A 13,562-nucleotide genomic window follows, 5' to 3' on the forward strand; every position below is an offset into this window, starting at 1 on the left:
TTCACGACACCTGACCCTCAGTCCGAGAGCCCGGCCGGCGCGCGGCGGCGGAGGCGGCCGTTTGTCGGGGGACGTCAGGCGCGGGTCCGGCCGCAGCTCGCCGGCAGCGGCGCCAGGACGCGAGGAAAGCCGGCGGAACCCGGCCCCCCCCTTGAGCAGCTTCCTCTGCCGCTACTGCGGCCCAGCCCTGGCGGAGGCCGGCGCCTTGGGGGAGAGGCCCGGCGGCCGGGAGGGGCGGGAGGGCAGCCGGGCCCCTCCCCGTTGTGAGGTAACACCCCCCGGCCGCGGCCGCTCACAAGATGGCGGGAGGGCGGGTCGGAAGTGACGACAGGAGGAAGTTCCGTCCCGTTTGAAAGCGGCCGGCGGAGCTGCCGCCGGTCCTCTCCCGCCGCCTGGGCCGACATGGCCGCCTTCGCCATGGAGCCGCCCGCCGCAGGTGAGTCGGGCCGCGGGGCCGCCCCCCCTTCCCGCCGTCGTGCCCCCTTCGGCTTTGCCGGGCGCCGCTTCGCCCTGCGCGCGGTGTTCCGTGAGGCCGTTGGGCGCGTGCAGGACCGTTGGGCGGCGCGAGGCGCCTCAGGTCGCTGCTGCCTGGCCCAGGCTGCCCGGCGCTTCCCCCCGGCGCTGCCCCCGCTCCTCTGGCCTGGTGAGGGGACTGGGGCCGGGGCCGGTCCCCTGCTCCAGGCGGGGGGACGCGTTGGGGGAGTCCGGACGCCGCCAGGCTGAAGCGGGTGATGGGAGACCGCGCCAGGATGAGCGCCTTCCGCTGGGGGACAGCGAAAGGGGACGTGGGGTTAAACTAAGCAGCCGCCGCGCCGGTGCTCCGTGATGTAAGATCCGTACCTGAAGCATCCCGAAACCCCAGGGCAGCTCAGGGGTGTGGCGGGAGCCCAGCTGCGGCGGCAGGGCCGCGGGGAAGCCGCGATGTGGCTGGCGGGAGCCCGCGGTGCTCTGTCGGAGCACGTTCTGCGGGCTGGGGCGCGGAAGCGGCCGGCAGGGGAGGAGAAACCAGCCTTGGCGTGATTGCTTTTACATAAGAAACACCTTTAAAGCAACCAAACCCCATAATTATCCTCAAAACCAGAAATCCAGCCGTAACCACAGTAGTATATTTTTAAGAACGAAGTCTCGAGTGTGGCCATTCTTGCAGTTGCAAAAAATGCAAGACTGTAATAAACTTTGCTTACTTGGAAAATAAATGATTAGAACTGTCTTAATCACTTACTGTATATTGTTTTACATTTTCTTAATAGAACCACTATTTAAGCGATGGAAAAAACTAGATCACTTGGCTTCTTCCATCTTTTAAAATTTTGTTCTCATTAACACAGGAGCTGAGCCAATGACTCTTGGCTCCCCAACATCTCCAAAACCAGGAGCTAGTGCTCAGTTTCTTCCTGGATTCTTGATGGGCGATTTACCTGCGCCAGTGACTCCGCAGCCACGTGCTTTAAGTGGCCCTTCAGTTGGTGTAATGGAAATGAGGTCTCCGCTACTTGCAGGTCAGAATTCATTACATGCTGAAAAATTGTCCTGAAAGTCAAAGTTTGGTTTGTTTTATTGCTCTACATGACTGCTGCAGACTTGAATTCTTGTAGTTTTATAACTTGTTATAAATGAGCTCAACTCATTGAATAAGTGGTGAACTCAAGTGTATTCAATGGAGTTGGCCTAAACTCTTCAAAGCAGACTTAAGTTTAATAAATGTTTTAAACATGGCAGTTTTGGTACCAGGAAAGGTTGCTTTTACAGGAAAGGTAATATGAACTTCTCCTAATATAAAATAAATTTATACAGCTCTTTACAAGTCAGTTACACATACAGCCATCAATGTTTTCTCTTTGTTTAAAACAGAGATGTCTGCTGGCAAACTAAATGCGACTTGTGCAAGTTGCTGATTTTGCAATGAATTCCAAAAAGTCACTTACAGATTGTCAGACTTCTAAAAACTGGGTGGAGAAAAACTAAAAAATACTTCTTAATTACTATCTAGTGGTTATATTTACAGTGTTGATGTCTGCTGTAATTGGGCTGTAGTAGTGACTTTTCCTAGCTATAGATGCTCATTTCTTTCCAACCACCTAGTTGATCTTACTGAAAAAAGTCCTCACCCGTGTTTCTAAGGGGGTGGTGGTATTATATGTGTGTTTTCTTGTCTGAGAAGTATGAGTGAGTTGTGAAGAGCTTCATTGATTTATTTCATGTCATGGGTCTTCTTGGCTTTTGTATTAAATCAGTTGGCATAATCTAAATATCTGATAGTGTTAGTGAGCTAGTGATTTTGAAGGAGAAATTGAGGATTAAAGTACTGCAGGATAATTTTAGATACTTTTTTTTTCCAATTTCAAGCAGAATTGGACTCGATCCTTATGGGTCCCTTCCAACTTGACATATTCTGTGATTGGTGGTCTGTTGGTCTCCTGCTTCTTGCTCTTGTCTGTCCCCCCCACATACAAGCCTCTTAAGAAAATATTTATGAAATTGAAAATAGTCATGTGAATTTCACGTAATTGTTTTTAAAAGGGTTTATTACAGCCTCAGAGTATCAATTCTAGGAAAGGGGGAACCTGTTAAGTTCCTAACACAGGCTTCCCAAAATGAGTGATTAAGTATATCGCTTAAACTGAAAACCTTGATGGGAGAGTGCTTTATATAATACACTGTACTGTGCATGTAAGTAATGAATATACTGGGTTAATAAGAGTTCTAGGTGATACTTGTGTAAGGAGGCAGTTTTGACATGTATGTGATACTTTTATGTAGAATGTTCAAACCTGAACAGTTTGGTGGGCCAGATAGTTTTGCAAACCCCCAGTGAAACAATCAACAGTCTTTTACGGCTGAATTTACTGCTGAAGTTTCAAGAACAAGTAGCAGTGGAGTAAAATTACAAGTTTTCTCATGCTCTTCATTTGTTCCTTTTAATTGCAGGAGGATCTCCCCCACAGCCAGTAGTCCCTACGCATAAAGATAAAAGTGGTGCTCCACCAGTTAGAAGCATATATGATGAATTATCTAGTCCTGGACTTGGATCAACACCTCTAACCTCCAGAAGACCAGTAAGTGGCTTAGGTACTGGCCTCCTCTTAGAAGAAGATGTGAGGTAGCTTACTGCTTCAGTGAATTCTTTAACTCAGTTGTATAAACTGCTGTAGCAAAATGACTGGTGAGTCCTCAGACCATGCTGTTGCTTAGTCTGGGTGTTTGGAGTGCCTGTTCCTGTGTAGTCTAAATGAGAGCTGTAGTTGTGATTTTTGATACTGTAGAGAATGAAGAATACAAATCATGTCTCTTCTATGCTTTGTACATGACAAATGTAGACTTGTTGCAGCTTTTCACCTTCTTGCAAATTTATTGGGCTGCTGATTGCCATAAGGGTCCAAATATGCGTTATCTTTTCTTTTAGTGGGCAATAGAGGCACTTACTCCGCACAAAATTCCTTCCATTTCAGTAAAACATCTAACCAAATTTGGGCAGGGAGGTGGGGTTAATTTTGAAAGAGTAACAGTAAAATTTCTGCAAGGTCATTCTAATAATAAGCTCTGCTACTTACCTCTACTGAGCAGTCGTGTGTTAGTATGTTCTTTCTCAGTGAACATGATTCTTTTGATGCAAGGAGAAGGCCTTTCACTGAATGAGCAGTCTTTTTATTGAGTATTGCCTTCTGAAAAGTTTATTCTGAAAGTTCAAGTTCTCTATGAAGGACAGAATCCAATACTGTCTTAAAGGACTGGATATTTAAAAAAAAAAAAAATGGGCAGCTATCAGAATGCATGTTGCTATGTCTACAGGTGCTCCAGTTTGATCTTGTATCTAAGAAATGCCATGATTCAGGCTAAAAATAACTAAAATTGTTTTGGATATTGAAATGCTTCTATGTTAAAAAGAAAATAACTGCTAGCAGCTAAATATTGACGTATACTTTCCTTCAGTGCAGTTGCACTAAGTAGTTGAGAGGGAAAGTAAGTCTAGTGATGAGGAATAAAAGTGGGGGTTATGCTCCCATGATTTCTAAGCTCTTTAGACAGTGGAAATCAGATGCTGGTAACTTATGATACTGACATCCTTTCCATCAGGAGGCACGTGAATGTGTGAATTACTTTACCTCAGCAATAGTGAGATGCCCATTTTGAAAAAGTTAAACTATAAGATTTCTGAGTATTGATACCTAAAGCTACTTGGTTTCACAAAGCATATGTGATTAGTGTTAGGTGACAGATTTTTTCAGTTCCTGTTACCTAAAGCTCACCCTAGGCCTAAATAAGCTTTCTTCTTGTATACCAGTAGCTCTTTCTTGTTAGATGATGATAAAATATTGTAGACAGACCCTGAATCCTGTTGCCTGTGCTGCTTCCCTTCTGTAGTTTGCTCTACACTCCCATACTCTCTTTGATGCTTCCATTTAAGCCTCTGATCAGGAAAGTTAACTGCATTCTCTTCTAAGGCTTAGTAATCAGCTCGAAATTCCAGAATGTAACAGCTGAGGCTTGCTGGATGTTCAGGCTATCTGCTAGACTGTGTGCTAGAATGTAAAAACATTGACAAGTAACTTTTCATTAATAACTTTTAATAATCTTGTATTAAATATACATGTAAATGTCTGCTCTTACTCTTAAAAGTTAGGAGTAACTTAAGGAAAACAGTTAATATTCTTGCCTGATGCTTAAGTTAAGAAAATGATCTCTTCTGATCTGAGAAGTGTGCCTGTAAGAATGATCTGTTACTTTCTGTATTTGAATGCAGGCCAGCTTTTCCCTAACACAGAGCCCATTGGTTGGAACTATGCCATCAACTCCTGGAACAGGTAGGTGTCCTGTCAAAATATATTATCTACTTTCTTGCTGCTTTCCTTAATACACAAAAATCATCGCTGTTCAAGGTACATCAACTCCTTGCTAATTTGCAAAGGAATTGTGTCTTTCTTTACTAGCTTTCAAAAGGTATGTGGTTGTGAATAGGAAGTACTTTTCCACTCTGAGACTGACTGAATTTCAATCAACTTATTAAAAATTTGTTGTTGAACTGAGCACAGAGGTGGTTGTACTTGAGTGAAGCATCTGAGATTGATGGGTTGCCTTCCATCTTCGTAAGGTTTCTTATCTTGTCTGTGAACCTGTGGCTTCTTGCTAAGCTTAATTCTGCTGTCTTGTTCCTATTTGGCTTCTGTATTAAGCTGCTGGTGTTTAGAGGTCAAGGAGAAAGCTAGGTTGCTAGTCGTAAAACTTACTAGCATGCTTACAGGCGTGAAGTTAGGGTTGACTTACTGTTTGTCTGTGCCTGCAAATAAATCGCCATCAAACTCTTCCATATACAAGTGAAATGCTTGGTACTGAATTTATTCTTTTCCTATAGGCTCTTAAGGCTCTTAAGCTTATCTGTCCTGCAAAAGTAATTTGTTAAACAATGCCATTTCAATTTAACAGCTTCAAGTATGTTCAGTCCTGCAAGTATTGGGCAGCCTAGGAAGACTACCCTGTCTCCTGCTCAGCTAGATCCTTTTTATACTCAGGGTGATTCCCTGACTTCAGAAGATCAGCTTGATGACACATGGGTAACTGTGTTTGGGTAAGTTGATTTCGAAAGTATTAGAAAAAACATGGGTGAAGTCTTTGCAGCATATGGAAGGAAGTACTTGGACGTTGCTGTTGTCTGGCATTCCTAGGTTCTGCCGGAAATACAACTGTGGTTAAAGCCAGGAAATGCATATATTTTAGTGAAGCACCTTAACTTAAGCTACGTGTTAATTTTTTCAAGTTAAAAAGGCAGCGGTCTACCATTGAGTTGTGTGGTGAAGTAAAAATGCCTAGAAGATAATATTCCTCAAGTCACTGATTCTAAAATGGCATGAACACACTGATCTCGCTTGAATTTCTAAAAGCCATTCATAGGTTTGTATTTTAGCACCGTAATTCTTAAACTACTCATTATAATTTTGGGGGTATTTTTTGTCTTTCAGATTTCCTCAAGCATCAGCTTCATATATTCTTCTACAGTTCGCTCAGTATGGAAACATATTAAAGCATGTGGTATGTCTTAGTTTGAGACTTATTTCTGAAAACATTCTGGCTCATTCTTTAAAAGGCTAAATTTCACAATTTTCACTTAATCTCATACAGATGTCCAACACAGGAAACTGGATGCATGTTCGATATCAGTCTAAGCTTCAAGCCCGGAAAGCCTTAAGCAAAGATGGAAGAATTTTTGGTGAATCTATCATGATTGGCGTCAAGCCATGTATAGATAAAGTAAGTTAACCTGCTTTTATTTAAATATAAGGCACTCTGCTTTTGGGCTTCCTCTTCATTTTCCCTGACTTCCTTAATTTTTGCTTTTGAATTGCAAAGCATAGGTAGTTCAGTTACATAGGTATAGTCTATTATACCTTACATGAGTTTTTCTTAAGTATTTGACAAAATTTCCTGCTGAGAAGGAATATTATGGGCAATCTCTGTGCTCCTTGGAAGGTACAATGCACAGAATTATATTGCTGTACAAGATACAAAGTGAAACCATAACATAAGAGACAATTGAGATAAAAGAGTTTCTCAGACTGGAATCTGTAGCATTTGGGGTCTGCGACAGATATCTGATGGGAGATTAAGACTTACTGCTCCTAATTATCCTTTTTTATGTGCCTATTTATCTGATTCTGGCTTTTCAGTTTATCTTAGTACCTCAGACTGAAAATTTGTTTGCAAGACAGTCCTGATCCTATTCTCCCACCTGCCCCTACAAAAACATGTTCCTTTCTTGTAAGTAGTGGTTGGGGTAGGCATGGCTGTATTTCAGTCTAATTTTATCATGAGCTATTAGTTTCTAGGCATTGACAATGCCCTGACCATTAATTCTTGCAGCACTTTGCATTGGGTACTGTACATTAGCTTAAGCAAATGACAGTCATTCTTTTATAGTTCACAGATTTTTGTCTCCTCTAAGGATAGGTGAGCTAAAGAGTAATGTAAGCTTTCAAACGTAAACCATTCTGAGAAGGCAGCCCTAGAAGTTGAGCTTGCAATTACTTCAATTTTTCAGTTCAAAACATTCCTTATACTGATTAAAATTCAGAAACAAATGTACTTCAGTGTCCCTTTCCTCTGTGGGTTTCTGATGATAGGGCTTCCAGTCTCTTCTTACCTTATTTACTATTTTGGTGTCCAGTTTGTGTCAATGACTGAATTGCCTATAAGCTGAAACTCTATAAGTAATGATCTAAGACATTTAATTGTCAGGCACCTGATCTTTGTTGCTTTTGAATTCCCATTATGTCTTTTGTGGATAGTGTCCACTTTCAAATATCAATAAATAAACCCATAATCATCAACCTGTATTTTTGGAGGCAAGAGAGATTTTTGGAGACTAATCCATTGAGGGTTTGGCATTAGCCTGTAAACCTCTTCCTTGCAATTGAAAACTAGATATGATGAATTTCACATCAGTGCTTAGGCTTCTAATTTAAAAGTAGCAGTTAGTTCCATGGGTTCTCCTCGTGCTGAGCAGAGTGTCAGCTGCCACCCGCACTGGACACCAATCCTATCCTGGATTTTGGATAGCTGTCTCTGGCCAGATGTGCTTCTGAATTTCTGCTGTCTTTAGGCTGGTTGAATGCTGTGCTCCACTGAGTCTAAATGCAGCAAACGAGGCTGGTTGTCATTTCCCATCTTGTTTTCTTTGGGTTCTTGTGGAACTTGTTGTTCCTATCAAGTCACTTGCTTCCTCTTCCATTCTACATGCATTCCTTCCTAAACATAAGCTTACAAAATGGAGCCTTTGGACTCCTTTTCTAGCATTTGCTAAGGGGACTGAGTGAAACTCCTTGGCAAGTTGAATCTGAGCAAAGAGCTGCAAGTTGGTAAAGGCTTGGAGACTGTCCTGTACGGATCAGGTAAAATATTTTTAGATGTATTTAGAAAGAGGATGTTATGCTACTTAGTTCAGCTGGGCCTGAAAAAGTTACTACTTGAAGTTTGTTGCAAGTTTTACAATTTATTTTCTTTATACTGTTTCACACTTGGCTGACACTTAGTACGTACAGTGAACAGATTACATGCTTCCACTACGTTGCAATGGCATAATCCAACATATAAACGACTGCAGTGAGGAAAATGCTTGGTGGTGAGGTGTACTTGTGTGCTCTATACTGACAGGCAATTTACCTGTGTCTTTGCTTACTTTGAGATGTGAACCTATCAAACAATTCTAGATAATAGATAATTCTAGATAATAAAGGTTGAAATGCTGCTTTTTAGTATTTGTTTACATTGTATTAACCCTCTTTTTAAGAGTGTGATGGAAAACTTTGAAAGAAGCTCTACGTCCTCAATGTCTTCAGTTTTCACTCCACCTACAAAATCAGTCAGCACACCAGTACAACCTGCAAATAATACTACAAGGATTTCTACTATGAGACCTCTTGCAACAGCATATAAAGCTTCCACTAGTGACTATCAGGTATTTTAAGGGAAACAGAAGCATATGTTTCTTTGTGCTGTCTCCCCTTAGTTGTATGAGGCTGTATACACATTAACTTCAGTGTGACCTTAGCCTTTATCTTCTCCTGTCATTTCTTTAAAGATGTGATTCAAGTACAAACTCAGTCTGTTCAGTCTCTAAAATAATAATAATAAAAAAATAATAAATTAATGACTTGTCACTTTTCCAGAGCCTAAGGGCTTGTTTTGAAAATCTTTCAAACGTATTTTGTCAAAATACAGTAGCACTTAGGAAAAGAAAAAAACCTGGTTAGTATAAAAAGAATTAACTATATGTTGACTGATTCTCTTTATTTTCTCTCTTCCTCTTCCCCCTGCCTTCTAGGTGGTTTCTGACAGACAAACTCCTAGGAAAGATGAAAGTATTGTATCTAAAGCAATGGAATATGTGTTCGGCTGGTAATATGCAAGAGGAAGTAACACACTAAGTTGGTCAGGGTTTGAAATATGCTACTGGCATCTGTGGTTAGTTGTATAACTACTGGTGGCAGTATTTTAACATCTCACCTGTTATGCCTTCAGTTAATTCAGCAGACATGTAGCTTGCACTTTAAATAGCGGCAATGTACACACGGTTTTAAAAACTAAGTGTAAATATAAGTGCTTTTTCCCCATTTGTGCTCCGATTGCATGATTGCAGAAAAGAATATCAGCACTGACCTTTTTTTTCCCCCTGTGTAATTACTTTCTGTGAATTACTTCCCAGTAAGTTGGAAATGTTTAAAATGGCAGCTTTATTTACTGATGCCTTTAATTTTATTGTGTTGTGTTTTTTTTTTTTTTTTTCTGGAAAGATGTTGGGCTACTTGCAGGAAGAACACTATGCACAGCTGGCTCCCAGGGACAGGGACTATTCTTAGTATATGTGGTTTTAATCTTTTTATTAGGATTCATTGCTGTTTTAGAGTTATCTCTGATATCATGTTCTAAATGTCATAGCAACCTTTTAACTCTTTGTTTTATTAATAAAGCTAAATTAAGTTAAGTTGTTTTTTCTTAGGTTGCATTTTAAACAAGTATGAGTTCTGTTAGGAAAAACTATTTGCAGTACTCTTAACAGTTAAGTATGATGCTGCCTAATGTTTATTAGTGTTGTCAGCAGAGCAAATGCTGCTGATTTTTACTGAAGGTAGTACCAACTGGCGTTAAAACTAGCTAATGTTTAAATGTCGTCTCCATGGGTATTTTATAGCAGTGTGCACTTAACAGGTAACAAACTGTAGCATTCTAAGCTATCAAATGTTGAGTTGAAATAGCTGAATAGAAAAATGTGATGTGTCAGTGACCATAGCTGCTTTCATTTCAAGACCCTAAGAAATTTTCTTTAAGGTATTGGCTGAATGATGATGATTTTTTGTTTTTTAAATTGAACTTCCCCCCTTTGAAGTTTTCTGTTGGAGGTGAGCCTCTCAAGTAATCATGTGTGTCATGTAAGCTCATAGTCTTCGAGGTAAAGGTCTCTTTCATCTGGGAAGAAAGCAATTTTTTCTCCAATACTTGGGAAACTACATGCAACTATTATTCTTTTGATTTTGTGGCTGTTAGTGCGGGTCAACATCAGCATTTTAGTTTGGGTCAGTAGTGTGTTGGTCAGGTGAATGTCCAGTCATACCCATTTCCATGCCTTGCTTCACACTGCAGTGTGGTCTCAAAGTTTTTCAACTGTACTTCTCTGATGAAATTAGATGGAAAGGTTAGTCCAGGGGCATGCATAATGTCCCTCAGATGCTAATGGGCATCCAGTTTACAGGATTAAGCTAGAGATAGTCCTGAGTAAAATCTCCAAAGCACTTAGTGAGAAGTCAAGTTTTTAACTCAGGGCACTTTGTGCTTCTTTGTATGCTTTAGAAGTCACCTACCTGCAGGCAGATTCAGAGATTTTTGAGATGCATTTTACTGTATTTGATGGCTGATGCTAATCATCCATTTGCTTTTGATCAAAGGGAGCTGCTCAAACCTAACTAATACCCGAGTGTGTTTTCTCAGAACACATACGGCTTTTTCTTGGTGAAAAATGTTCGTTACGCAGATGACTTCAGAAAGAAAACAGGTAATTCAGCTAAATTCTTGTTTTACTATTTGCTCTGCAAAATACACTTCTGGTGGGCTTCAGACTTGTAATGAGGTATATAGGATTTCGTTTAGTGAAGTGATGAAGAATAAGATTGAACTCGGATCAAGTAAGTCTGAAGCTAAATACATAAGGAAGGAGTTGGAGCCAAAGTCAGTAGTTTGGCTGACCCATTTTACCAATAAGTACCAGATTTAAAACTGCTTAGTTGGGGGGGGGGGAGACCTTACTCTCTTGTTTCTCATAGCATTAGGAATGATTTTACTAATAGGTCATTGCAGCTTCCTGTAGAGTAAAAGCACTCGGGAGTAGCAGATGTTGTTTACTTTGCTCTGGAGGTAGTAAATAGGAGGAAAAGACAGTTTAGAACATATAAATCTGTACTTCTGGACGGTATCATTAAGAAATTATCTTCATATGGCTTCTGCTGGTAAAGACTTCTGGTAAGACTTAATATATTGTCTTAGTGTCGCGCACTAGTTAAACCCTGGTATCAATGATCTGGGCTTACTAAGTATGAGAACGTTACAGTTCCACTGTGAATAAACCACGGCACAGCTTTGTTGCAACATGTTCCTGATAATATTGTTATGAATTATATGAGTGTACAGGGGCCATGTGTGAAAGGGCAGAGGGTATTGAGAAGTACATTTGTGAAGAATCTCTGAAACACTTGGAAGGTCTTCAAGTAAACCTTTTCAAGGCTAGCAACTGTTGTTAGGTAGCATGGCATGTAAAAATCCAATTCTTCCTGTTTGTTAACAATGTACTTGCTGCTTTGCAATAAGGAAGGATTCTTTTTTAGCTGTAGCTAGATTTGATTTACATTAAAACCAAAGTTACGAACTTCAGCTAGTGATATGTAACATATGAATGAAACTCAGTTCTGGTTTCAGTTGTATGGGGTTTCTTCTAAGACTGCCAACTACATTTTTCATAGGATTATGGCTTCAGTTTAAAATAAAACTGTCATGAATACTTATTTTCTGTTGTCTGCCTCAATCACAAGCATGTGACTCAGGCATCTAATTCGCTTCTCTTAGTATGTAGATCTTCACAGTTTTAAATTCTAGAAGGATTTGTTATATTGTTTCAATGGTAATTTCATACAATTTTAACAGATTTTTTTTTTTTGGTAAAGACTTTTATAACTTGGAGATAATGTTTATTTTTGTCCTTCTTTTTCCCTCCCACCCCTCCTCAATTTAGCTTTCTAGTAACTTTCAAAGTGAGTGATATTTATTTGGATAATCCATGTACACTAACATAAAATGAAGAACAAATGTTAGAGTACACCATGTCTGCCTCTCATTTCAAGTTGTAGGCATCTACCTCCACTGTGTGGCAGTTCTTCAGAACTTTAATGAGAGGTTTAACTGATATTGAACGGAATATGGTATCTTAATTATACTTTAGTTAGGAAGTGCATAAACAGTACTGTGAGAAAATAGCAGTGCTGAAATGTCTCTTAGTTGAAGTGCTTTAGTAATAAAAGAAGAAAGGACAAAGATGAGTTTACTAAATATCTTGATTCGGGAGTAATTCAGATTTCTAAATATTGCTTTAATGAAATAGTTCTTAAACTTTATTTAAAATCTTACCAGCATTCACTCATCTCCATTTTGAAATGGATAAATTGACCAAATGATATTTTAGCAGAATATACCACAAAATCCATTTTATATGAACATAATTGCCTTTCTTCTGATAGTCTGAGTACATGTGGAAAAATACAAGACTTGCATCAGTTTTGTTTAATTTGACTGTAGGTGACTAGACCACAGATGAGTCTGCAAAAATGTACTGCTTAACTATGTTTAGAAATAGCAAGCTGTTCAGTTGTTAAGTGAGTGAAAACAAAATAAACTGGCTTACAAACAACTTGGAATCAGAAGTTGGTTTACTGAATTGCAGACTTCAGGTGAGAAGGCTTTGGAATAAACATTGTAGATCTCTACTAAAAACATCAGTCCTCAACCAGCTTCGTGGCTTTTGGTAATGCTTGCCTTTTTTAATTGCTTGCACAAGAGTAAAAGGTGTTCTTTTGATGTGGTGTGTCTCTCGATAAGTATCAAAGTGCAAACAGTACTGACTGTCAAACATCTGTTAGTGTTTATAAATGAGAGTTCAGCTGGTGAAGTTACCTTTAAAAATGAATGCATAATTAATAACTTTGTAAAGTGTTTTTGATCTTCTATTAAGGAATCCTTTGACTCAAGTACGTTTGTGTAATGCATATAAACTGTGCTTCTATCACCAAAGTCGTATTTTCAACTTTTCTGGAAGTAAAACTCCTGTTGAAATCAAGAGCATGTCTGAGAAGGTGTAAATTCTTATGTCCTACATAATGTCATCAAATATCTTGATTCTTCAAGTTCTTCAGTTCTGTAAGTGAACTTTCAGCTTAAATAAAGAGTTTATTGCTGATGCAAACAGGTGCAGTTAAAGTGAGACCAAAATTCTGGTCTCTGTAGATGAAATGCTGTTTTTTGTTCATTACAGTCCGTTTGTGTGTGAAGTTGGAGACTCTGTTCTGATTAGAAACAGCATGAAAGTAAGGAATTGCTTTGAACAGTTGTTTTATTTTGCTCAATTGTTTATTGCATCAGATTTTGGTATAGTTTACTGCAGAAATCAGTCTATGAACATATCTTTCATTGTAGGGATGAATTGAATTTTCAGTATGAAGAATAGAGAAATTTTCAATGATTTTTTTTTTTTTCCTTTCTATTGTGTATGTCAGCCACCTAATTAGCATCTTGTTTAGCTGCCTTTGGAGCCCTGTGTTCTGTGAGAATCTGTCCCTTGTTGCAGAATTAAGTTCCAAAAAATGCTGTTTTCTTTTTCAAGGATCTTTCCAACCCCCTGGTGTTAAGAAGGTAACCTTGAATACATGAAGCAAGGATAACCTGACAAATGGACGTCTGTGGAGATCTTGGAAATTATAGTTCTGTAGTGTGGATTATCCAGTTGTTATTAATAGACTATTTGTTTTGAAACATGA

General features: G+C 39.6%; 1 protein-coding gene across 1 annotated transcript; it reads left to right on the forward strand.

Annotated features, from left to right (window-relative positions):
* The first annotated feature begins 315 nt into the window (after positions 1–315).
* NUP35 (nucleoporin 35) lies at positions 316–12,912 on the forward strand. Its single transcript, XM_082313174.1, has 9 exons — positions 316–436; positions 1,329–1,499; positions 2,929–3,056; positions 4,742–4,802; positions 5,422–5,563; positions 5,955–6,024; positions 6,115–6,243; positions 8,279–8,446; positions 8,813–12,912. Exons 1-9 carry the CDS (start codon positions 403–405, stop codon positions 8,888–8,890), a joined length of 981 nt encoding a protein of 326 aa, XP_082169300.1. The 5' UTR covers positions 316–402; the 3' UTR covers positions 8,891–12,912.
* The last annotated feature ends 650 nt before the right edge of the window (positions 12,913–13,562 follow it).

This window comes from Platalea leucorodia, assembly GCF_965183815.1.
Source record: "Platalea leucorodia genome assembly, chromosome: 5".
Classification (NCBI taxonomy): Eukaryota; Metazoa; Chordata; class Aves; order Pelecaniformes; family Threskiornithidae; genus Platalea; species Platalea leucorodia.

Excerpts from the sequence above, each read along its gene's own strand:
- NUP35 (XM_082313174.1), top strand. The coding sequence starts at position 403 with ATGGCCGCCTTCGCCATGGAGCCGCCCGCCGCAG. Across the intron at positions 3,057-4,741 it reads CTCTAACCTCCAGAAGACCA|GCCAGCTTTTCCCTAACACA; the intron begins GTAAGTGGCTTA and ends ATTTGAATGCAG. Across the intron at positions 6,025-6,114 it reads GAAACATATTAAAGCATGTG|ATGTCCAACACAGGAAACTG; the intron begins GTATGTCTTAGT and ends AATCTCATACAG.